Source organism: Acipenser ruthenus, chromosome 47 (assembly GCF_902713425.1).
Source record: "Acipenser ruthenus chromosome 47, fAciRut3.2 maternal haplotype, whole genome shotgun sequence".
NCBI lineage: Eukaryota > Metazoa > Chordata > Actinopteri > Acipenseriformes > Acipenseridae > Acipenser > Acipenser ruthenus.
The window spans coordinates 4,644,543-4,671,883 of NC_081235.1; the positions used below are offsets into that span (position 1 = coordinate 4,644,543).

General features: G+C 42.6%; 1 protein-coding gene across 1 annotated transcript; it reads right to left on the bottom strand.

Moving 5' to 3' along the window:
• On the bottom strand, positions 1–23,550 carry LOC117428969 (phospholipid phosphatase 2-like). The gene is made up of 6 exons (XM_034912111.2): positions 22,916–23,550; positions 3,920–4,071; positions 1,434–1,714; positions 1,289–1,346; positions 656–832; positions 1–278 (listed from the first exon to the last, which is right to left on the bottom strand). Exons 1-6 carry the CDS (start codon positions 22,965–22,967, stop codon positions 135–137), a joined length of 864 nt encoding a protein of 287 aa, XP_034768002.2. The 5' UTR covers positions 22,968–23,550; the 3' UTR covers positions 1–134.
• Between the last annotated feature and the right edge of the window lie 3,791 nt (positions 23,551–27,341).

Here is a 27,341-nt window from a genome sequence, read left to right on the forward strand (position 1 = left end):
TATATATATATATATATATATATAAAGGTGAAGCGCTGTCATTGATTTTACACAGTCCGAATTCTCTCGGTCTCTCTTTTAAAGTCCAGTGGTTTTTTGGGGGTGGTTCACTCGCTCGCTCGCTCATTCGTTCATTAGATAGCCCCTGGAAGGCTGTAATGGCTGTTGCGTTCCAAATCAGCCGCATGCAGGCTTGGTTTACACTCCAGTTCATCCTGCTGCGTTCTCTGCTGCACTCTGGGGAGTCTCCGTTTGAAGAAATCGGACACGTAACGCACCTGCGAGGGAAGGAGAACGGCATTTTATTTCATTATTATTTATTTGACCTCTCGGGCCATTTATGAACAAAAGAAAAACTGAGGAGTATAAATAAATCCGGTCTGTTTAATCACTCCAAATACATTATATATGTACCAGGGTGGGGGACGGGACATAATAATTGTTTTAGTTTTGAAGCCAATTTAATCAACAAACTGTGACTTGCGAATTGCAATTTTGCTTAATGAAGTGTTAAAACTGATAGAAAGGGAATGGGAATTGATTTTAAAAAGGAATTGGAATTGAAAAAAGGAATTTGACCCAACCCTGTTTACTATCCCCTTACATTTACAGAATGCTCTTATTAAACTTTTAAAAGGAGACGTGCTGCACTTACATTGAGAGTGGCTATGAGCGCCCCCTGCAGGAGCCCCACCAGAACGTCGCTCCAGTGGTGCATGTAATCCGAGACCCGCGTGTAGGCCACGTACAGAGCGAAGGAGATGAGGAAGAACTGGATCGTGGGACGGAGCAGACGAGCCCATTTCGCCACTAAACGAGCGTGGACATAGAGCTGGGGGAGGAGAGGAGGCAAACAGGTCAACCACGATGCGGTTAGCACTGACAACTGCTGTTCCAGCTACAGTGTGGTAAACAGCAGACACACGCTGCCTCTCTCAGATCCCTGCTCTGTCTGTACATGAACGCCTAAGTGCAAAATACATGTTTTTTTTGCACGTACAACTGCGTAGCACATTTTCAAAGAGTCTTGAACTCCTGTTTTTAATTTTTTTTTTAACAAAACTAGAACCAAGCATCTGTAGCTTAAAAAAACACAATCCAGAGTAAGGAGCTCAAATCAAACAGACAAACATTTAGTGTCCTGGGTCTCAGAACTCAGAACATTTTTAAAACAATCAAATGCCAGGAATGTAAAAAATCTACATTTTGTTGAAACTTTTTGTCTGCTTGGCTCGCTATAGTTTAACTTGGAGATCTGAAGTAGGGAGAAGTAGGGAGAAGCACTCACTGCCAGGAACAGCATACAGTACATCCCGAAGGAGGAGTGACCGGAGTAGAAGGACAACCTGGAACACAGAAGAGGACAAGCTGACAGACTGTACAGACTCTGCTTGATACAAGACTCCCCACTGTAACCCGTCCTGCCCCCTCACCTGGACTCGGTGACGTTGCGGGGGCTCCCCCTGCAGATGGACTCCAGCATCACGTACCCCCTGGAGCAGTTGATCTTGTTCCAGTCGGGGTCACACACTGCCAGGAAGTTGGGGCGCAGTCGGCCGACAGTGTACTTGGCCAGGTCGGTGATGGACTGGCTGACCCCCGCCCCGAAGATGAAGGTGCCCACCACCTTGTACAGCGCAGACAGGTACTGGTTGAAATCGCTGTTGGAGTGGAGGTGCTTCGAGTAAACCAAGTACGCCTCTCCTGATGCGATCTGGAACACAAGAAGGGGACTCCTTGACATCCTTCAGCCCTGTCCAGTGCACTGCTTTGGGAAGCAGGCTCTCAGGAGGACTCCTTGACATCCTTCAGCCCTGTCCAGTGCACTGCTTTGGGCAGCAGGCTCTCAGGAGGACTCCTTGACATCCTTCAGCCCTGTCCAGTGCACTGCTTTGGGCAGCAGGCTCTCAGGAGGCCTCCTTGACATCCTTCAGCCCTGTCCAGTGCACTGCTTTGGGCAGCAGGCTCTCAGGAGGCCTCCTTGACATCCTTCAGCCCTGTCCAGTGCACTGCTTTAGGCAGTAGACTCTCAGTTAGGACCTAACCCTGTTCTCATTAGCGACTTGATCAGATCGTAATGGGTTTGTAAAAATGTGTAGATGTTGTTTTAATGTTTTGAATCCTTGTGTTTAATAATAATAATAATAATAATAATAATAATAATAATAATAATAATAATAATAATAATAATAATAATAATAATAAAACAGTAATAACCCCTTTGAATGAAACATACAGAGGCATCTGATGGGCAGCAGTGTGGAGTAGTGGTTAGGGCTCTGGACTCGTGACCGGAGGGTTGTGGGTTCAATCCCCAGTGGGGGACACTGCTGTTGTACCCTTGAGCAAGGTACTTTACCTAGATTGCTCCAGTAAAAACCCAACTGTATAAATGGGGAATTGTATGTGAAATAATGTATAATGTGATGTCTTGTAACAATTGTAAGTCGCCCTGGATAAGGGCGTCTGCTAAGAAATAAATAATAATAATAATAATCTGTTCATGTTTTGCGCTCATCACATGACAGGCGAAGCCTGCGTTTCATTAGCGGGCTGGTGTAGATTATAGTTGGGTTTTAGCGAGACTCTGCTGTGAGTTCACATTATGTTGGAATGAAGTGATCAGGCTCTAACTCATACCAGCACATGGTGCCAGCAGTCTGGGGCTGGATCTGAACACACAATCAAGCATTCTTTTTAATAACAGTTTCTTTATGCACAGCATTTACAAATCAATGCAAGACCTTTATAAAAAGAAAATGAAAAGCACAGCAGTTTTTAGATAGACTTGCTTGTTAGAACGGAAATGGATCTCTATAAACTGGTGCCAGGGTGGTTTCCATTGAAAAATGTGCACAGCAATTTTGCAATTCTTTTCCCATGGTTAGACTAGGTATTAACCATTGTTTATTATGTTTTAATAGGCTTTACCATCCCTCTAAGCTCTGCTTTGGCTATAATAATCTTTTTATAAAAAGGTGCTAAAGGAAACTGAAGAAATTCAATGACAAAGGTTTGAATTGAGCGTTTTTAAACTGTTGAGTGTTTTATAGTTGGGGAAGGTCTGTAAAGCCCACATGTGGAAGCAGTGTGTCTCTCTGCAGTGCAGCCGAGGGTAAAACGCAGAGTTTACTCACTTCTCATTTGGGGAAAAATGGAGTTACCCGCTTCTCATTTAAAGGGCACATAAGGACCTTTTTATTTTATGTTATGTTACATGTTACATGTTCCCATGTGTTGCTACAACTGTTTACGTAAGGTGTGTGTATTGTTTTAATTTTTAATTTTTACATTTTGACCACTTTTTAAAACTTTTAAATTGCATTCCCTGCCTCAAAGATGGCTTCCCATGTACCCACATGGACCTCTCAGAACTACATTTCCCATCATCCTCCTGCTCACATATGTAACTGAGATGGATTTACCAGTGAGCAGGAGGATGATGGGAAATGTAGTTCTGAGAGGTCCATGCAGGTACATGGGAAGCCATCTTGAGGCAGGGAATGCAATTTAAGCATTTAAAAAAGTGGTCAAAATGTTAAATAAATAAATAAATAAAACAATACACACACCTTACGTAAACAGTTGTAGCAACACATGGGAACATGTAACACAATAAAATAAAAAGGGCCTTATGTACCCTTTAAGGAATAAGGCGTTTACTCGCTCCTACTCTCCAGTGATAAGCAAATCGTAGCTAAATCAAGCGGAGGCATGTTCCAATTCACTATATAAAAAGCGACTGCAGTGCATATAATGCTGGGCAGGCTCTCTTAACCTATAACCCACAACTGACATGATCTGCTAAGAGCATCTCTGTACAGCTTTACTGCCTCCCATGACACTGCCAAGCCTGGATCACCAAAGAGGCGAGTTCACCCACTGCTCACCACTACCCCCCTGGAGCCCCTGTACTCACGATGAGGACGCTGCAGGTGATGGTGACCCCTGCCATCATGCCGTGGGAGATGGTCTCCCCCCGGTAGGGGTAGCGGATGCTCTCGTCGTCGCAGTAGAACCCGCGCTGGTACGGCTTGTGGAGCAGGGTCATGATCACGAAGGGCAGGGAGACTGCGAACAACAACCATGCAGAACTGTGTGAGGCTCATGCCAGCTCCGGAGGACCACGTCCTGGGGAGTTGGGGTGTCCGCCCTGATGCCTGTCTATCTAAACAGGGTTTCACTGCGTTTATTCCTTAAGAAACGCTGGCGATTTCGACCCCAGCAGTGAGAAGCAGAGGTGTTGTCAAGCAGGAACACATTAGGAGCTTCTTCCACTACAAACTATTTCATTAAGGAGGGTAACAATGCCGACAAAGACAACAGCAACAGTTGACTTGTATTGCACTTTCCACTGTTTTTTTTTATAAGCTACAAGGGTTTGTTGTGCAATGTAGATTTTAGTTCCTGTGTTTATAAAAGGACCTGGGTACAGTATTAGAAACAGATGTTGCGTGATGGCTCTAGGTATTGGAAATAAAGGATTAGAGAGGAAAACTGGCTTCAGAAAAGGACTGGAGTGTTCTTTGAAGGAATGCCAATTTCCGATTTTTTTTTTTTTTTTTTAGCTTTTGTTAATCCTTGTCATGTTTCTATTGAACCACCAGAGGGTGCAGTAGAGCTATCTGCTGGGCTGGGATGAAAGGGGAAGATCCCCCATTGCCTAGCTCTGCACAGTATGAAGCTTCACAGGTTTTCACAGGAGCCGAGTCTGTCTCGCAGAGGCTGGTGAATTAGCCGCCTGGGTAAGACACCTGATGGCAGCACTAAAGCACAGAACAACAATAGCACTGCGATGATCCTTGTGGGCCACTATTGTCCTCTACTATTCAACAGTACTGACTTCTCAGCCCTATCCAGCTGTACACATTTCAGTAGCCCGGAGGAGACAATGAATTTCTTTGTTGGGCTTTGTAGCCAACACCTACTTTTTTTCTGCTGATTTCAGAATCAACAAAGCAAGGTAATACTACACCCCCATCAGGGATATGAACTTGGAAAAAAGAAGTCATGCACGCCCACCCGCATGGTGCCATTCACCCAGGAGTCAAAACGAGGTCAAACAATACCAAACCAGGTGGACTACCGCCTTCCTCTGCGTTAGTGCACCCTAACCAACATCATGCGCTGTTTCATCGAAATTAGCACAGTGTACCCTGGTTTGCCATGTCTATTAAATTGCTTTACCGCTAGTCTTTACCATGCTTACCTGTGCTTCACCATGCTTTATTACACGTTGCTTTTACTATGGGGAAGCACTTAGGGTGTTATTTCTCATTTTCCAACTTGAAAGGTTTGGAACTTTTGGAAACGTAGTTCAATTAAAAAGAGACCCAGCAGCAGTGAAAGGGTGTGGCCTTCGCCCCGGACGCTATCTACGCGGTCGTGCCTCCTATCAGTCTGCACCAGAGCTGCTGATCACCCGCTCCCTGTCTGCTGTGTGTCTGGGGAGCCCTGCCTGGCACTGTTCACTGCCCAAGCACCAGGACCCCACGTACCTGCCTTCATTTCCAGACACTGCAGGAAACCCCACCACTTCTTATAGATGCCCTGTCCCACAGGGGTGGAAATGGGTGGACTCCCATTGCATAGCGGTTTGATCCGTTCCTGTTTTTACTGCGAGTTTAACAAGACACGCCTGATTGTTTCATATACACTGTGGCTAATCGAGCTCGTGGTAAAGCCTGGGGATGAAACTGCTATGTAATAGGAGTCTTATTTCAACCCCTGTCCCGCAATCCTGATATACTGAGCACCGTTTACTGCAATAGAATCTCACCCAAAGGAAAAGTCAAAGGACCAACCAAATAAAAACCCTTAAGGACTGCTTTAAGGAATGTTTTTTTTTCCTGTTGGGTTTAACAGTGCGTCGAAAACTGCCAATAAACTTCGATCACTTTAAAAACAGCTGACAGGGGTTTTGTGAACTGCACACTGGATTGAATGAATCAAAATGGGTTTTTAACTAAACATTTCTTAAAAACAGTCCTTGACATGAAGCATTGTGAATGTGGACCTTACAGCTTTGTATGAATCAGTCAACACTGGTCTGTCAAACTCATACAGTAACCCGCATCAACCCAGCTAATGAAAAGGCTGCTTCTCCGGTTCAGTAGACGTGAGGGCGAAGGGGAGGGGTGGGGGGGATAATGCTGCTCAGATATTTTTATCAGTTAGTTTTCCATTGTAGCTCGGCCCCTCTCTGCACATTTTTTAAACAGCTCCTGTTATGCAGACTACTCCCAGGGGTGTGGAAATTGAACTTAGAGATTTATTGCAGGAGGAAAAGGACTTTAACCCTAGGGATTCCCAACTGTAAGACAGACTGCACTTTGACCCTCGACAGAGATAGCCAAGCCCTGGGTGTGACAGCAGCTAAAGCAGGTGCAAACCAGCATGTATAACAGAAGCTACAAGGCTGTGTGTTGAACCGATGTCTCTTCTAGTAGAACACAGACATAGGGCCCCGTTCACATGACCTGTTTGAGTTTTTGAGTTTAAGAATACAGAAATAATAACGCTGCATTTATTTATTTAAAACAGGGAACACACTAGTTACATGGAAAGACATACCTAGCACAGTGTTTCCAGCTGGTCTCTGTAAACCGGAACAGAGCAGTCTGGAACGTTCTAGAATGAATATCAAGCTGGGTATTAATCAGCTTAGTTAAGTTCCAGCTTTGCAAGTAGCGTCTTCTTATCTTGATCAGTTTGGACACAAAAACAGTGAAGAGAAGACAGAACCACCAACACATACCGGACTGCGCTGCACTGACACAGCCTGGCCTCTAGAGGGCGTCCCAACTCAATCCCCTTCACCACCAACACCACCACCGCTGCTGCTGCTGTTACAGGGCTCCTGCTGAGCAAATTAGGATCAATTTACAGAGCCTACGTGCCCTCAGACTCGACTAAACAAACATGTCCCATGTGGAGGAACCTCGTATATGAAATTGCTGGACATATGTTTAATATTATAAGTCACACCCCCATTGGAACCTATTAAGACCTGTTATTAATATACCGATGTACTGCACATGTAAATATATATTAAATACAAGACCACTACTTGCGTCAGTCTCTGCTTGAGAGAGGCCCGGGACTGAATGGCAGACAGGCAGGGGCATTTCCCATCATCCTCCTGCTCACTGGTAAATCCATCTCAGTTACATATGTAAGCAGGAGGATGATGGGAAATGTAGTTCTGAGAGGTCCATGCGGGTACATGGAAAGCCATCTTGAGGCAGAGAATGCAATTTAAAGGTTTAAAAAAGTGGTCAAATGTAAAAAAAATAAATAAATAAACAATTAAAACAATACACACACCTTATGTAAACAGTTGTAGCAACACATGGGAACGTGTAATAAAATAAAAAGATCCTTAAGCACCCTTTAAATGATTAAACAGCAGCCGACACATTCCAGCCTAATAGAATCCCTCCAGGGCAGGTCCTGGACTCATTCCAACCCCAGATCTGGAAGCAGAGCCCTGGTGTGCAGCGAGCGACCACGAAACCAAACACAGGACCTGCCTGAGCAGATCTGCCATGACCTCCTCAAAGCACTGGGGGGCTGGAGTGCTGCATTAAAAAAACAAACCGGTCCATACTGTGGGGTTCCTTACAACCTCAAATCCATGACAGGTAAATACACTTGTATCTGATTCTACTCAACTGCAATGCAACAAGGCTCTAGACGTCTATGATAAAAGTCTGGAGAAGATTCAAGGTAGTTCTCGTTTTCAGTAGTGTGTGACCGACAGGCAGGCGGACAGACACTATCTGGACACAGGGGTCTGCATTTCAATGAAGGAAACTAAACTGCGTGATGAATAAACCCTAACTCTGCCGTTACGAATGCACGCTGCCTAGCAAAAGAAAAATTGTGGAATGTAAAATTCAATGCATGCGATCACACCATCTACTAAGCCTAGTGTGGGGCTGTGCATTTCCTCGGAGTCGAGCAGCTTGGTGAAGAAGGATCGAATGATGTTTTAGATTGGCGTGTGTGACTCTGCTGCTTTAAGTAATTACAGCTTCCAGTTAGCAGAGGAAAGTGTGAGTCAGAACTGGGTTTCAGACCAAGGAACCAGAGACTGAGCTTAGGGGACAGGACCAGCGCGGCACGGAAACTTCACTACGGGAATATGGACAAGCCAAAAATCATACAGCATGCTCACATTACATTGCAAGAACTTGGCTGTCTCTACAGTTTGCTATAGTAATTTGCTGTGTTTTTAATATGCTTTACCACGTCTCTCTGTGCTTTACAATGCCGACCATGCTTTCACTGTGCTCTGTTACACTTTTACTGTGGGGAAACTTTTATAGGTGAACAGCAAGTAAATATGATCTTCAAACACTTTGTTGACCTTGGAGGTCAAGGTCTGGTTTACTGATTACTATGCTTTTACTATAGGAAGCTTTAGTAAGGGGATAGCTGTATGCATCCCTTTCCAGGCATATGAAATCCTCCAGCAAAACTCAGCTGAACACGGTGCTGCAATGAGCACCTCTCTGGCCAAGAGACACCCTGAAAAAGGTTTGCTTTTCATCCCTTTATATTACATGTATCTTCTAAAATGTCGGCCAGGGCTAAAAATCTGTCACAAATGAACAATATTTACAGTGCCGTTGTTCTCTGGTTTGCAGAGTTTAGTAAATTCAACGCCAAACGTTTCGTGTTGACTGAAGACACCGAGAGACTTTTGTCGTTGCATTTACAAAGTTTCTTTCAGTGTTTCTGAAGTCCCCACTGTGTTATAGCTATGGATGAAAGGAGTGTGGAATTATTATGGTTTGGGGTTAGAGTTTGAATCAGGCTCTGTTTGTCAACTTGATTAGAGGCAGCCACCAAACACATGGAAACATGTTATAAGTCAGTAAATCACCAGAAGAGGGCAAAGTTAATGGTTACCAAAGATTTTTCACTCACGACTTGTTTAAAGAATATTTACGTTTTATAAAGAAATGAAAGTTAGACAGTTATGAAACCATCAATGATCCAGAACAGTTTCAGAAATATCAAAACACTGTATTCCTAAAAACAGGGTTCAAAAAAATAATTTCAGTAGCTCTCGAGTCGAAGCTTCGTGAATGGAGTCCGTTTGCACCTGTCCCCTTTTAGGGTGTTTTGCTTGACTTTATTTCCTTTTTTTTTTTTTCTTCAATTTGGAGAACGTAGAAAGACAACACAGGAGAAGTTGATTCTGCTTCCTGGAACCTGATCACTTCCTGTGACACAAATGAAGAACCAATACATGCTGACCACAATATAAGCAGGGGTTAAATTGGGGCGGAACGGTTCGGAAGGGAGTTCCGCCTCTTAAAATCCCAGTTTCACCTCTTTTAAAATCCCAGTTTAACCACTGAATATAAGTGGGTGTGGCAATCCTGTTATCCGGCCAATAAGAGTCACTCACTGCGAGTAAAGGCTGCTAACAATGACTTTGTGTGTACTGAGAAGCAGGACAGGTTGACAGCCTAGTTTGTTTACATGACACAAAGCTGGCTTTAGTTGTAAGAGCATTTCTATTGGGCTTAGCAGCTTTCAGGGATTCAAAACTTTTTCCAGATTAACAAAATCCTCAAGAGAATACTGTCCCGGTACAGAAACCGACACACAGTCCAACACAGGGTTTCTGTTTTGCAGTCAGCGTAGTAAATTATAACACATCTTAAAAATAAATGGACTGGAGCTACCTATTACTCAGACGCCTGGCACCGCTATTAAATTAAAATCCTTGAAGAACTAATTACAGTAAATTGTCAAACTAGAAAAAACACACGCCAACAGTGCCCAGTCCGCTGCTGGTATTTCGAGCTCAGCAGCGAGCAGCAGAACCACTCACACCACGCTCGTTTTGTTAAGATTATTTTAATTTTTTTCTAAGGATGGCTCCTGGAGTAGCCAGTCAGTCACACAAATACAGTAGCCTTTAAGCGACTGAAAAAGCTACACTAAAAACAGAAAGCCGAAGACAGCCTTTCCATTTTTAGCTCCTGATCTGCAATTACAATGGGTAGCTGTAAACTCCGGGCTAGGCAGCTTCCCATCAGCTGCACCAGTCCTCTGGGAATGGGTGGGCATCGGCAGGCGTTTCTATTTAACTTTAAGGTTTAAAGATTTATGCATTTAAACATTTCAGCAATGCTGGTAATCATCACTCAACCCAGAACACGAATCCCCACCCCCCTCCAAATTTCAAATAAATGACTGCAATATTACTGTGTATAAAACTGATGTGACTTTGAATAAGTGCTGAATATTTCATAAATAACCTTACACTGTAGTATAGTCATTACTGCATAAACACTAAGGCCGACATGTCACAAGCATATTTCTGATAAAGTTCTAAAGTTACGCAAAGGTGGATGCTATGGATCACTTTTCCTATAATTGCCATTCATTACCTTCCTGACGGTTGGAATTCACTCACAGCCCTCCGACCGACCCCGCCCCCCCCCGCCCGCCTGATTCACATTGGAGCCTCATCGGGAGGCTTTTTCAAGAGCGACTAAGTTTTTTCAGATACAGTGAAGAGCCGTGTGTTTTTGGCACCAGGATTGCTCTCTACATCACGCTCAGCCCAGGAGAATCAGCGGCAGGTCTCAAAGGCAGGAAAGTTGGCGCTGGAGGTATCTGGACTCTCAGGGTGAATCCGTTTCCAGGCCTTTCTCTTTGAGCCGGTCATTGGGGTCCCGCTGTGATTAACACTGCATGGAAGTCTCAGTTTGGAAGCTGGCTGAGGTGCTTCCAGCTGGAAAGCGCTTCCCCGTTGCTCCCAAAAGAGTCTCGCTGTTTTGGAGCGTTTGAGACGCGTGCCATTACATGATCTCATCTAGGGCTGTATGTGACTGCGTCCGAGATTCACCGTGGCAGGGGAGAAGAAAAGGGGTTACAAGCCTTCTAGCATTGATCATTCTCTATCAATTTATTTTTTTTAGAAAGAAAGGGATCCACCGGTAAAGTCACAAGCATGCGAGTCATGCAGTCGGGGGAGCCCAAGTTCGCATCCTGGCAATGTCAACTTGCTTATCTTGGCTTATGATCATGCTGAGAGCAATGTATTGGGGCCAGAGACTACCAGATAAGAGCACCCCTACTGGCCTGGAGAGCTGCAGCAGACACCTGCAGGGCTGGCCTTTTTCCTCAAGAGGGATTTACCCAGCCAGGAGGGGATCAGCCTGTGTTCCAGTGAGCGGATCCCAAGGAAGCAAGACTCCTGACAGCCACGTGACAGGGCAGTGGCTGGGAGATTTTCTTTTTTCTATATTTACGCATTGCCTAGTCACATGGAAGCCCTGCATTATTCTCTCCCACAGTCGTCTTATTTATTTTTCTTTCTGTCAGAGCTGTCGGCAGCCCAGCCCTGCCGAGTACAAAGCAGCCCGGAAAGCAGGCCTGGTCTGGGGGCAGAGGCAGGCAGCGCTGGCTCAGGAAACAGGATCTCCACGAGAACAAATACTGACCGAAGGGACTTGAAACTGGACACAGGGTGGCTCCCGGCGTGGCCCCTCCAATCTATCCTGTCCAGATTGCTGGGGGCCCCTGCTCGGGAGTCCAGACCCTTCCCAACAGGAAGCTGCTTGACCCCTGGTTCGAGTCAGCCTGGCCGTTACCAGAGAGAATTGTTTTATTTTTCTATCACGGCGCCATCCTGCTTACAGCGGAACTTACAAAATGACTAATAAAAAAACAATTGTGATAAAGACAAGTGCTGTGTTTGGGGGGAATCTTATGCAGTGTTGTTGGCATAGAAATCATGTTTTTAAATCTGAAATCTGCTCTTCAGTAATACATTTAGAAAACGTTTTCATCTAACTTAATACTGCGTCACACTTCTGCATGCATTAGAGATTCCATCAAGGTGGAAGATAGCTGTTAAAACATGCTGTATTACTGGAGGACTACTGGGCTAATTACTTCTACTCGCCTTGGCTTCTCTTAGGAGCTTCACAGTGCTCTTTCTTTCTGGCTTGACCCTGTGTTGTAGCCAGTCGCACTCCATATTTTAAGCATGTATAACTGCGAATAGAATATATTGGGAAATGGGGAATATTACTCAGCATACAGGAATGCATCCCACTTCCATACCCAGTGTGTTAAAGAACAGAGTCTGCCAAAAAATAAAAAAAGTTCAATTCCTTGAAGAGGTTATTTTAGCAGTACTTGTGTGTGTGTGTTTGGAAGAGGGGGTGGTGTTTGTAAAGCTTTGAATTCTAAGGAATGGAAATCAAATTAAAAACTATGTGGCTGACCTACCTTAATTTACTTTTCTAACTTTCTCACTCCCCAGAGAAATGAAAGCTGTTGAGAAAGCAAAGCAGCTTCCCTTTCTCTTTCTCCACCAGCACAGAGACACGGCTGTTGAGAGAGTAGAAGAGCCTCTCTTTCTCCATCAGCAGAGGGAGGCTGTTGAGAGAGTAGAAGAGCCTCCCTTTCTCTTTCTCCATCAGCAGAGGGAGGCTGTTGAGAGAGTAGAAGAGCTTCCCTTTCTCTTTCTCCACCAGCACAGAGAGACGGCTGTTGAGAGAGTAGAAGAGCCTCTCTTTCTCTTTCTCCATCAGCAGAGGGAGGCTGTTGAGAGAGTAGAAGAGCCTCTCTTTCTCTTTCTCCACCAGCAGAGGGAGGCTGTTGAGAGAGTAGAAGAGCCTCCCTTTCTCTTTCTCCACCAGCAGAGGGAGGCTGTTGAGAGAGTAGAAGAGCCTCCCTTTCTCTTTCTCTATTCCACCAGCACAGAGCAGTGGGAGGCTGTTCAGAGAGTATAATAACCTCCTTTTCTCTTTCTCCACCAGCACAGAGGGAGGCTGTTGAGAGAGTAGAAGAGCCTCTCTTTCTCCTTCTCCACCAGCACAGAGCAGGGAGGCTGTTAGGAGAGTATGAGTGTTCATGAGTGTGCACGCAAAGTTCAGTTAAATTCAAGCAAGCTGTTCCCAATATGCAAGCTCTGCAGCCCTGACCTACATTCCCGTTATGAGGATTGGCGTTTTCATCACATTTTTGGGGGCAGCCGTTCTGAATATCTCAGAGATCAGCTGAGCTTTGAACTGCGAATCATTACAAGCACCCGCTTAAAAAAGGGAGGGGAAAAAGGTTACAATTGTAATAAACCCTATTAAAAGTTGAATCGAGAGCCTTGAGGTTTCTGGTTTGGTAACTTTATTGCGTGCATTGCTCCTTTATGAAAATAATTATGCTAATTTGGTGTAAAGAAGCTTTGGGCATTATTGCTCATAGACTTTATTAGCTCAGCCAGTAGGAGCTAATGGAAAATGTAGATCACTTGTGCAATGGGATACCCATCCACACTGTGAACACTTTCACACTCTCTCCCTAATACAATCAACATGGTTAGAACCTCTGTTTTACAGGAAGGGCTGGGTTTTCAGTGTGCAATAGAGGAAGATTCATTTCTGTTCAGTGTAAGAAGAGGACCCGGGACAGTTGTTGGAACTTGCCTTCTCTGGTTATGACTCATTTAATAAACATCTTCCTGTTTATGTCTAATCTTGAAGGAATACGGAACATAAGATAAAATAGAAAACTACTTAGTTTGTAAAATTAAGTTTTGTTCTAGTTCTAGTGAATTGGGTCAGTCCAGCTCTAAGTGAACCAAGTTACACACATAAATCCTTTACAATGATAACGTTATTGGTGAAGGCCATTCCCCACATGGGAAGAATGAGATCAAAGGTCCGTACAATTGTCACTTTGACCACCTTTTCAGAACCACATGGCAGTGTGAGTTCTCTTATAAAAGTTTATTTTTGCATTGTATTTTTGCAGCTTTCCCATGCTTTTCCCATTGTTAGACTACGCATTTACCAAAGTTCAACGTGGTTTGCCATTTGTAATAACATGCTTTACCATACCTCACTGGTCTTTACAATGCTTACCTATGCTTTATTACACCTTGCTGTGCTTTTACTGTGGGACACTGTGGGTCACTGCACGCACGCACGCATGTACACACACGACACACCCCCCTGAACCCCTGTTCTCCGTCACATGTGGTTTAAGTATCATCATCTTCATCATCCTCATTATCCAGATGTAATACCCAAGTATGGCAAGAAGATTCCCTTTGCATAGCAGTTTGATCCATTCCTGGTTTCATTATAAGACACACCTGAGCTTGTTACATAAACACTGCAGCTAATCAAGCTTGTGGTAAAACCTGGAATGGGTGAAACTGCTACACAGTAGGAGTCCCATCCCTGATTTCAGTGTAATATGAAGCTACTGACATTCCACTTAGATCAACCAGTTTCACTTTCTGCTAAAGCGGCAAACCGTTACACAGATTAAAACGTCGCTTATAAAATTGTGTTTATCAAACACATTTCCAATAAAAAAAAGTAGATTTGATTTAATATTTAAAAGGTCACATTTTCATATTATACTTCGGTATCTATTAATAAATTAGATTGATTTTCACAGCCGGCTCAATTACAGTGGTTTACAATGTATAGAAATATTATAAATATTAAAAAATAAAAATGAAACAATCAATGCAAGATCCCAGTGAAAGAGCCTTTCTCTCTGCTTACAGGCAGTACTCAGAGGAAGCAAGCGCACAAGGACCTAAATCAGCATTCTCCAGAACACACAGGTGTTGCAATACAGCATGGAGCATGTACCAACATAGCATGGAGCACGTACCAACACAGCATGGGGCATGTACCAACACAGCAGCACAACTCCGGAAACTGAATCATACTGAACTTTACAGAGCAAGATCAGAGCGAGAAACACGGGGATGAGCCAGACCGCAGTGAAAACTCACTGGATTAGATTCTCCAAGATCTTTACTCCAAATCGTCATTAGCACATTTCAGATTATTATTGTTAATTTTTTTTTTTTAAAAACACCTGGAAGTTACCGACAAATCAACAGCTGAAACGTGCCGTTTCATTGAAGGGCTGTGCATAGTCTGGGGTTGTTTCTTCAACATTTTAGAACTGGGGTTTTTTCCTCTCCAAACATTGCACTAACGACAGAGAAAGAAATGCTTTGAGAATCCAGCCCGCTGGAACAGCTTGATAAGAAACATCTTGTTAACAAGGAAATCCCAGGAGTTTCTGGGAAACAATGACCAACCTCAGTTTGTTTGGTTTGTTTGCTGTAAACCTGGGGGCTCCTGAGCAAGGGGGGGAAGGATCCACAGCAAACACTGAGAAACAAGACAATCCACCTTAAAACTGCTTCTACCACTCCCTCCCCCACCTTGAACACACACCTCATTCACAGTTCAATGACCCTCACTTGACACACCCACACACATACCATTTGCTTTTTGATTTTAGATTAGAGCTGGCCATATGTACTGGAGGAGGCTGTGTGGTCCAGTGGTTAAAAAAACGGGCTTGTAACCAGGAGGTCCCTGGTTCAAATCCCACCTCAGCCACTGACTCAGTGTGACCCTGTTCAAGTCACTTAACCTCCTTGTGTTCCGTCTTTCAGGTGAGACGTAGTTGTAAGTGACTCTGCAGCTGATGCATAGTTCACACACCCTAGTCTCTGTAAGTCGCCTTGGATAAAGGCATCTGCTAAATAAACAAATAATACTGCTATCCAGCTTTATTCCCCAGTGGTCCCACTGCAGTTTGGTTACTGAGAGGGCAGGGTGTAGTGCTATATTTAGAAGTGAGGGGTCGCTATTATCTATTCCCCACACCGCTCTCTCAACCCTACCACGTGCCTGAAGTCCCTCTTTCCTCATACACTCAACAGAACCACAGTTTAAGTTTTGGAAACGGCTAACAAGTGTACCAATTGATTACAAATTCAGACAATCAGGTATTGAGGTATTATTGTAATGCAACTACTAATAACTATTAATAGCGACTAATAGCTAAAGATAAATAAATTAATTAATTAATAAATACTGTACACATTTCCTCAACCAGTTTCATACACTATTACACACATGATTAAAAAGCAGTCATTATTATTATTAATCCTATGCGTAACCCCCCCCCCTCTCCCCCCTCTCCCCCCTCCCCCCTCCTCGTATATTGAATGGTTTGGTCCAGAATCAGCTCGTCTCACTGTCCTATTGCAGCCACTTAAGAGCGAACGAGACTGAAGTTTTGAAACAGAAGTGCATCCGTTTGCAAAAAAAGATGTGCAAGGCCACAGGTACCCTTTATTTGTTTGTTGCGATTGAGTTTTATCTTTTAAATAAATGTTTAGCTTATTTTATCTACATTATTTCTTATATATGGGTCTAAAAATAAGAACTGTTTGAATTATTACATCTAATTGTAAACTGCTGAGACCTCAGCACAGCGTTGATACAGGCTCCCTTCACCTCTCTTACTCTCTTCCAGACCAGGCACGCTATATTCAAACTGTTTCATTCTCTATCTCTTAAGGGTTTCTTGTGGTTATTGTATTCTTTGCTTATTTGTATGGGTTATACACATGGATATCTCCATATATTAACAACAGGAGCAAAACAGTTCAATATTCTACATGTGAAGCACAGAAGCAGTGCTCTCCCTGCCCAAGAGAAGTGGGGGGGCGGCACTCCCCCCTGACCCCCCAGCACTACACCCTTCCTGGTGGCCATTTGGTCTCTAGCTTTCAAAACCTGGTGGCCAAGTGAACTTTTATGGTGGCCCACATTTTCAATATGAGGAGACGTGTATATGCTGCACACTCATTGCATTTGCATGCTTTGTTTTCATGTAATGGGCGTTTTTTTTAATTGTCTTTATATTGTGGGAGGGGAACTATATAGAATTGATGTGCCAGAGAACTAACTCCATACAATGCCAGGGAACTAGATACATTAAAATTCCAGGAAACAGAACTATATGAATCAAATGCCAGGGAAGATAACTATATAAAAATCCCAGGGAAGTGAACACATTTCTTTATTTTACAGTTACTGTCAAGGCTGGCTAGAATACTGGCACTCTGATAACGCCCTCTCGTCGTGTTACATTTGCATTGTCATGGAGTTGGCCAGATGTGGATTTTCCAAATCCAAATGCAAACAGATTTGACTGTTGCTTCAGTTTCTTTGACATTTTATTTTGGGTAAGTAAGAAGTAAAAATTTTTTTTTTTTAAATTTCCCGTGCAGTCTAAGCTGATCAGCCGAGCGAGTCGGGGGAAACCCAACGGCCTGTAGCACTGCAGTCCTCCGGCAACACGGAGAATCTTTTAAAAGCCGTGCAGTTATTCTAACCCCCCCCCCTGTCTGTGCGGTAAGGCAGCACAGACACCTCAACACTCCTTTCTTTCCTTGTTGTTCTTGGGGTGAGGGGAACCTACTTCCTTTTAAAGTTCTTTACTATGGAAACAAGAAAGTGGGGACTGGTTCCACGAAAGGACTGGCTCTGCGAGATCAGCAGGGCGGTGCAGATCCTGACAGTTAAGCAGAAAGCCTTTATTACAGAACTGAAGTTCGGTTGTATTTACTGTAAATGCTTAGTCGCCAAATCTACTGGCCATATTCAAATTGAAGGTTGCACGTCGACCGGGCGACCTGATTTGAACCACCCTGGGAGAGCGGCATGTGTGGGTTTCTCATCCCATTCCCAAAGCTCACAATCCTTCACCCTAAAAAACTTCACAAATGCTGCCGTGTTTCTCCAATTGCCCCCTCCCCCTCCCCCTCCCCCTCCCGCCCCCGCCTCTCCCATGGAAGACAAACAGGTAACGTAGCAACATAAGTGTCTCTCCCCATCCCGGATCCAGGCAGTACAAAGGTCTGTAAAACCCTTGATCTCGACTGTCTCCAGTTGATTTATTTCCCTTTTCCTTTGTTTAATCTTTTGCAATTTATTTCTGTAGCCAAAGACCTGTGAGAATGACATTTTAAAATGCACGTGACATAGTAACAGTATAACAGTTATACTATGATATACACTATTATATACAGTCTGAGAGCGAGAACTGTGCCACAGTGTGGTTGTAAGTAAGGTAAAGATGCGACACAAAAAACTTTCAACATGTGAGAGTGCCACTTGAAACAAATGAACTTGTGTCGGTTTCTGTTCCATCTCTGACACAACAATGAAAACTACGTTAAAAACAAAACAGATCAGTCCCATGGAAAGGGTCGGAATCGTGTTTCTATGTTTTGGTTAACTTCCCAAATAATTCGCTGTTTCTAACCAGACTGTTACTCTCCTTTGTATGGTATACTGTCTAATGAATCTCAGAAAACAATCAATGAGTGCAAGATCGCCCAGCTGCACAAGCACCTTGGAGGAAGAGAACAGCGTCTCTACCTCTGAGCCTCTAACTGCAGAGCCCTCTGGATACGTAAAAGCTCTGTGTTTGGTTTCAAAATGCCTTTTCACATTGTACTACTGACACACATTCATTGCACAATACATAAACTGGCTTTGCTTTCGGTACAGTTGGTAAAATAAACAAGAATTGGTCCAATCTAAGATTTTCACCATCGTTTTCTCTTGTTACTAGCTAGAGCAGAGAGAGAGACATGTTTCTGTCGTTACCAGCTTATGCAATTATTGGTACAGTGTAATATTTAATTGTTTGCCTGATAATTGCATACAATTGTGAAGCACATTTCTTTTGAAAATGTATGTTCCTTATTCTGGTTAAATGTATAAAAGTGTTAGGCACACGGGATATGCATTTCACAGGAATCTACTGCATGTGCATTTTCATAGGTAATGTGTTCACTTTTCGTTTTTAAGTTAAGAGGAATCTGCAATTGTCATGTATGCAATTCATTGTCAGTACTTGTATAATTCTTAAACCTACAGTAATATCATATTGGCGCACCATGGCTACACTGTAAAGAGAAATAAAAACCTGTAAATGCAGTTTTTTCTTCATTTTCCAGAATATATATTCACTGACTGGCACAACACTTAAACACGGCTCTTTCAACTACATTTATTTCCTGTGCAACAAGTATTAAGCCCCCACCTGTGCCTCTCACTCGAATTCTATGCAGCACAGACTTTGTGGGCCTGGGGGTCCTAATACTTGCTGCACAGGAAGTGATCTTATACTGTGGCAGTCAAAGTAAATCTAATGTCTGGAGAAATTCTATAGAAATCAGCGTCGCAGCTGCCAACGGGCATCCACCATCTTACTAAAGGAAGGACTTGCACATTATGAATAAATATTAGGGAACAAAATGTTTCATGACAGAAAAAAAAAAACTTAAAAAAATCCTCTAAAATTAAAAATGTACCTTTAAAGAAAACAGGGCTGTGTGATGCGCACGCTGCTTTACCGGATACAGAAATAAAACACGTCTTAATCACAAATTGATTTACGATGTTGCTGTTTTTGTTTTTTCTTTTCCATATTTATTTTAGTTAATTTTGATCATTTTCGCTGACTGTTGGCGGGCCACTTGGCTGCCAGCTGAAGAGTCTTGCTCTGCAGACACAACAGGGGTCCCTAGCAGACAGCTGAACCGCTGCGAGACTCAGTACTGAGGAAAGACTTCAGCTTACCAAGTATTTAACCAAGTATCGACTCTGCAGCCACATTCAAAAGAAAATCGGTCCATCCGTAATGCCGTTATAAACATGACCAGATGTCCTGTCTGCGACAGACAGCATTTGCAAAAAGCAACCAGGGATGGAAAGAAGACTCCCATTGCATAGCAGTTTCATCCATTCCTGGTTTTACTAGGAGCTTAATAAGACACACCTGAGCTTGTTACCTACAAACCTGGAATGGGTGAAACTGCTGTGCAATAGGAGTCTTATTTCCATCCTCGGCATGTCTCCCTGTCTTTAGCAGTGTACTCTAAAAAGTTGTTCAAATGCCTGTTTCCACATGTATGTTAATGTAAATATACAAATTTTGCTGAAAACTCAGAACATCTGCCTGTTATTTTCCTTCACAGTGGCACGACATAACAAAACAAAACAAGGTTTTAAATATCACGAGGAAGTGGATCTCCAAGCCCTACAACCGCAGCACATGCAGCACGACAATGAACTGGAGAAGGTAAGAAACGCACGTTGAGATTGAGACATTCAGTCCATCGACGGTCGACTTTTATTAACATGAGGAACATCACTATACAACGCTTTGATACTGATAGCTAACGGTTCCTTCTGTCTGTGTAGTGTCAGTGCCGTGAGCTCTTTACACGGTTCAGGTAGATTTGTGCTGCTGCTGAGTAATAAATGAAGGGCTATCGGAAAACTACAAAGTGACCACAAACAACCTAGCCCCCCTCGGCACATGGTACCTATCATAAACCCAACCCACATTAGTGCCAGAGTCAGCGTTGTGTAATTACTGCCCTTCTTAGCTTAAAACACAGGCTGCATGATTGAGCAAGACCCTAACTCTACTGCACTTTTAAACATAATGGCTTTTAAAATACAGGGATCGCTGTGTACTTTAAAGCTATCTTATTAGGTGGCCCTATAGACCACAAGGCTCCCACTCACCCCATTATACCATCCCACTGGCACGTTCCATGACAGAGCACACACAGCACTGTCCCCTGATGGATCCTGATACCCCAGGGATGGAAATAAGACTCTCATTACATAGCAGTTTGATCCGTTCCTGATTTTACTATGAGTTTAATCAGACACACCTGAGCTTGTTACTTATAAACTGGGACTAATCAAGCTCCTATTAAAACCTGGAATGGGTGAACCTGCAATGCAATAGGAGTCTTATTTCCATCCCTGCATTACAATGGAGGTCAACAAGTAAGCCAGCCACAGCACAGCATTTTAAATGACAAAAATGTCTTCTAAGCTAATGAAATAATACCTTTAATGTAATACAGGTGTGGAAATAAGACTCCTATTGCACAGCAGCTTCACCCATTCCAGGTTTTACTATGTGCTTGATTAGCCACAGTGTGTAGAGGTAACAAGCCCATGCTTGTTTCTGTTCTACACACAAAGTGGCTTGAATAATTCATTCTAAACCTGCAGAAACAATATGTAGTTTTGTTTTGTTTTTTTTTTTAAGAAAACTGCCCGCAGCATGTTGCGACAGGGATTTTGGTCCACTAAACAAAATTCAAATGAAGTGCTTATAATAAAGGAATTTGCTGCTGCTGGCAAAGAAAGACAAAAAAACAATAAGCACACATCACGTCAGGAAAGTGCGAGCACACTGCAACCTTTTCAGGGTCAGCGTTTCAAACACACACCTTTATCCTGGAAAGAGACAGAACAAAAAACAAAAAAAAAAAAACCGTCAGCCGAGTACAGCAAGAACAGAACTCGAGGAGATGTGAAAAGAGATTTGAAAGGGGAAAGGCAGTCTGGGTTATCAGAGGCCTTTTTTTTTACATGGCTAATAAGATTTAGAAAAACAATGCGTAAAAAGCGTTGCAGACTGTTTTTCTCTTAATGATTAACAGAAACACGACAACAGGCCTCGAGTCTTGACATATTTGAAAAACAGTGCACTTAAACCACTTGAGGATTTAACAGCAGGGGCGGAAGGATTCCTCGTGAATCGCGATACTTTCTTTACACGCTATATCCTATTGCGTGTATCGTGATACAAGGCCAAGACCACAACACTGAATGAAGGATAAGGCCCGGGTGTTTTATAGCTGGTATGACTACATACCAACTATGGACCATTTTATCTTCTTATGCATCATGCAAGCAGCCAGTCAGGACCATTATTATTATTATTATTATTTATTTCTTCATAGACGCCCTTATCGAGGGCGATTTACAATTGTTAAAAGATATCACATTATTTTTACATACAATTACCCATTTATACAGTTGGGTTTTTACTGGAGCAATCTAGGTAAAGTACCTTGCTTAAGGGTGTAGCAGCAGTGTCCCCCACCTGGGATTGAACCCACGACCCTCCAGTCAAGAGTCCAGAGCCCTAACCACTACTCCACACTGCTGCCCTGCATGCTTTTGTATACCGAGAATATTTTACAAGATAAAAAACGAAAGTTACAAAGCTAATGTTTTAAATAGTCTTGAAACGTGTAAGAAAAATAAATAAATAAGTAAATAAATAATAAAAGCCATATGGGACACTGTACCAAAAGAAAGAAAGAAAGAAAGAAAGAAAGAGCTGTTCTATAAAAACCACAACACATTTGGGTTGTCAAATGCACCTGGGCTAACTATGAAAACACACAGAAATGCTTAACACCGATGCTTTTATTACAAATAACATCTACATACACTGTCGAGCTCAGCTCGCTTTTCGGTAGCATATCGTACAATAACAGCATAACCAGTCAGGCTGCAATCCATGAAAAACAATCAAAGGCTATATTTTACTAAAGGCAGCGTTTCACCATGCAAACACGGGGCTGCTTAACTACTGTAATCCGTACAGCACCCCTGCAGAAACCAGACACTCGAGGAAGGACACTACTGTACTGGAGAAAAACGAAATGCTAAACTCCAGCTCAGCGGTCTCCAAGCAATCCACTTAGTCAGGATTTCAATTTCACTTCCATCTGCAAAAATGGGTATACATTAGCTCTACAGAAAATAACTAGGATAATATTGTACTAAGCACGTTTGAACATTTAATAAATGTGATTACACAGACAGCTTACAATACGAGAAAAATGCCTAATAGAAAAAAATGAGGATTATTTTTAAAAAAAAAAGTGCATTTATTGTTCAAAATAAAAATAAATAAATAAGATGCAATTATACAACTTAATAGAAAATACTACATTGACAGAGATGATGATGATGATTATTATTATTATTATTATTATTATTATTATTATGCAACGTTTCCAGCACAGACTCGCCTGTGTATAATAAAAAAAATTCAGTACAGTAAAATATATGTAAAAAAAAAAAGATGTTATTATTTATGTATTTATTGTAACACTCACAACATCTCAAGCTTTCTGGTTCCCTTTACAACGCTACTGCAGCGCTCGGGGACCAGAGTTTACTAATTTAACAGAAACATTTGTCAGATCACTTACCCGCTAGGACACACGCAAAGTCCACCAAAACAAAGATCTTTCTTTTTTCCATCCTGTTGTCTCTTAATCCGTATAGCCTACGGTTCTGATCCCCTTTCCCCCCCTCCTCGGACTATAAACAAGCGTAAAAAACAAAAACAACTGAATGCGGCAGACTGCTTAGAGAAGTTAGAGAAAGCTGTGCTATCAACAACCTGCAAGGCGAGTTCTTCCGGATTCGAGGTGAGCTACCTGTTTAATTGGATTGTTTCAGTACTACTATGGAACGATAACAACACCAAAACAAACTGGAAATCTTAGAAAATAACCCAGGTGCCTTTTAGTTTGCGATCCGAGCCTGTCTCGGTCCTTTGTGCATTTTGTCTCCAAGCTATTTCATTCGCAATGTCATTTGTTTCGGAACATTTTTGGGGAAAGGAGAAAAGAAAAAGGTTACAAGGAGTAGCTCCGGTCATCCCTCCCCTTTCTCACTCTCTCCTGCCTGCGCCTGACGTCACGCCAGCTTCGCTTGCCTAAACCCTGGACGGGTTTCAAAAAAACATGTTTTTCTTTTTAAAAACAACGACAAGTCCTGCTCACAGAATTTCTTGGCTGCTATATATCAATGAACGAAGACGGCTCCAGACGTCGCTTCCTGATGACCGACATATATTTGAAGGAAATTTAAAACCCAGACCCTTTTCCTGTTCCATTAAAAACACATGCTGTTTGAAAGCAGGGATGCATTTAATGGAAAATACGCTGCATGCGTTTTTATTCTATTTAACTTGGGAGTGCTTCTGGTTTTCGCTGTTGATTCTGCAAATATAATTTCGAATCTGCAGATCAATTATAATAGTATATTTGCGTGTGTCTTATTAAAAAAGCTGCGAATTTTAAGGTCGACATACAATTGTGTATCAATTAATTTCATATTTCAGAATTTTCCAACAGCCTTGTAGATTCACCATATAGAAGTACATGCATTAACATAGGAAGAAATATTTATAGTACTAGGACTCGGAGCATCTTTCATACGAAGATGTATTTGTGTTTGTGGTCTGTTTGCTTTGAAATACCACACGTACGTGCAGATGTCAGGTCGAGACTGTATTTAGAATTGAAGACGTTTTGTTTTTTTTTTAAAACCAGCCTCGCAGGTCTGAATTTGTCACATGCGGAATGCAGCTACATAAATAAAGTAGCTGTTCTCATTTAGAAAAATGCTCGGGCATTGCAGGGCTGTAGACCCGAACTCATTTAGACGTTTAGCCATAAATGGAAAAAGAAACACGCACACACATTTTAAAATCATTGCACGAAGAATCATAACCACATTACGGTTATGTTGAGAATGTATTTAAAATTTAGGAAAGAACGGCAAACGCATACAGTAGACCTATTTCGAGATCTGTGATATATAATTTGATGTGTGCTTGTGGGTGTTATCTCTGCAATGCACTGTGGTTGCTATAAAATATATGTTTTTAAAGGAGTGGTGACGGTGACAGCTTTTAAATGGTTAAAGTATTTTAAAGGCAGCAGATCGGTAGCATGTATGTTGACTGCACTTTGACGCTTTATGTTGTCAGCTAGCCTCGGATGCTCTGTATCATTTAGTGCACGGGTCTGCATCTGTGAGCAACACTGTATCGAAGCAAAGAACACAGATATCCTCAAATAGCAATTCAGCAACGCACAGCCCAGAATACACCATCATCATCATCATCATCATCCTCATCATCATCCTCATCATCATAATAATTATCATCAACATCATCATCATAATAATAATCAATTAACTAATGCAATAATTCCAAGTGCTGTATAGGCTTGTAAAAGCATTTTTTTGTATTTCTATTTTAAAATGATTTAAATAATTTTAGATAATACATATATATGTCATTTAAAAACATACCAAAAAACAACGATTTAAACAAAAGCGAATCTTGCATTATTTACCCATGACCCTTGACGAGTTTTGGTAAAACCGTACTTTGTATATTTCCTGACATTCTTAAGAAGGTTTAATAGAAGGTTGTCTGTATTGTTTAGATGCGTAGCTGGACAGTATCGGGTTACGAGTGGTAAGCTGCACACCTTGAATTGGAGTGACGGGGGAGGTGTGGAAAGGCGCGCCCTCCTCCTGCTCAGGGGCTGAGGCTAGTCTCGCACCTCTAACAGGGGTTAATCAATGGATTTATCATAAGCAGGAGAATAATACTGTCTAGCGGTTGGAGGGGGGTTGTTTGCTCGATTAATGAGTAGGTGACTTGATTTGTGAGCTGACATTCTCTCTCTCTCTCTCTCTCCCTCTCTCTCCCTCTCTCTCTCTCTCACACACACACACAAGCAGTCATGGAAGCTCATCAAATCATATGATTCTTAGGAGACACAGCCGTTGGAACTGTGTTCCAAAGCCTTTTGTGATGCCGTGACTCCCATGATCCTTTGCAACCAGGACATCGGCAAACACGGAGCATATATAAGACTATCAATTTGAATTGTAGTTTATTTTGGTACTTCTAAAGATAAACTCCAAAGCCGCTGGTGCATCTTGTCCATGAAGCGCGCACCCCTCCGTGCCATGGAGGACCTCCTTACCAATCTACACCAGTTCATTTTCACGCTGTGTGTCCAGAATGGATTAAAGCAACAGGTGGTGAAATACACCAGACAGTCTGCATCCGATCCTGAATTCATGCGAGCAGCACCAGCCCTGCTCTATTTAAAGCTGTTACACATCTGGGATGGGCAGTACGGTGCCTGCAGACCACAATAGCACAGGGAAGCACGGCACAGAGGGGCGGGACGTTGCGGAAGCCTAAGACGCCCTTACCCAAGCCTAATGCATAGGTACATCAGAAGCAAGCCACACGGAGATGTGTGTGAAATGAACATAACTGTGAAGTGAAATCTCTCAACACTGCAGCTATCCCAAGGACGCTTGGGTGGGGTTGACCTGGCCCTAGCTTTACTTTCTCCCTGCTGTGAGGCGGGAGCCGGCTTTCGGTTCTCAACAAAGACTAGCTTGAGACTGAGACTACAGTAAAGTTTAGTTTTCTTCAGTGTGGAGTAGTGGTTAGGGCTCTGGACTCTTGACCGGAGGGTCGTGGGTTCAATCCCAAGTGCGGGGACACTGCTGCTGTACCCTTGAGCAAGGTACTTTACCTAGATTGTTCCAGTAAAAAACCCAACTGTATACATGGATAACTGTATGTAAAAATAATGTGTAAAAAAATAATGTAATTGTATGTAAAAATAATGTGAAGTCTTGTAACAATTGTAAGTTGCCCTGGATAAGAGCGTCTGCTAAGAAATAAATAATAATAATTCCCTCTAGTGCCAACACTCCTGGTAGGCGCACAGTGTTTGCCCCTCGATTTCCCTTTGAAAACAATAGACTCATTGTCTGGAGTTTAGCATTGTCTAGGTGGAAGCGTCTGCCTTATCTCGCTCTGGCATTTGATACGGTACCTAGCACTAACTGCTCGGCCTTTTCCAAGATTTATTTTTGTTCTGGCAGACAGAAGCTGGAACACAGCGATCTCAAACAACACAACATTAAAAACTGATTAGCACTACAATATACTGTTGAAACTTCGGGCTAGTGTGTCTACAGCCTGCCTCAGACCTATAATGTGGGCTAGATCTGCCAGGTTGATATCAGTATGCACCAGCACCATCTAGTGCACAGCTCATGTATTACAAGCATAACTAAAAGGACATTTGATCCAAAGTGGCCAATCACTAGATGGCGCTGTCTCTTGTTTCCATCAAACATGATGGCCGACCTTTATGGCAGGCCGCTCAAACTGGAGAGCTTCTCCTGAACTCAGGGCAGAAGAGCTTAAAACAGACTGATCAACAATTCCTATTGAAACCAGTAACACAGGCCTGCCTTTGAATACACACAACATGTTTCCTAGCCTCAGGGTCGGGTTACAATCCATACAGTGGGAAGGTGTCAGCACCAGACAAGCTGAGGTGACAGACAGTGAGAGACAAACTAACACAAGCTCAATTACGTGGGGTTAAAGAATCAATTAACACAATACACAGATTCACACCAGCTGTGCTGTTGTAAGATGAGATCTGGACAATGGCTGAGGGAAACATAGGTCTCTACAACAATTAGAAATCTTTTGCACTCTGTTTATTCATTTTTGCCATGCTTTTCCCCTGGTTACACGATGCATTTCCCATAGTTCAATCTGGATTATTAATGTACTTTACCCTACCTCGTTATTCTTCACAATGCTTGCCTCTGCTTTACCACGCTTTCGCTGTGCTTTATTACACTTGAAGTGCTTTTACTGTGGTACCTCTGTATAAGGGAAGTGGTTCTTGAGATACACTGAAATCAATGTATTAAAAGATAAAGAAAAATAAAACCAATCACAGCAAATACAAGTTCCTTTTCCATTCACCTCCTATATTTTCCTGG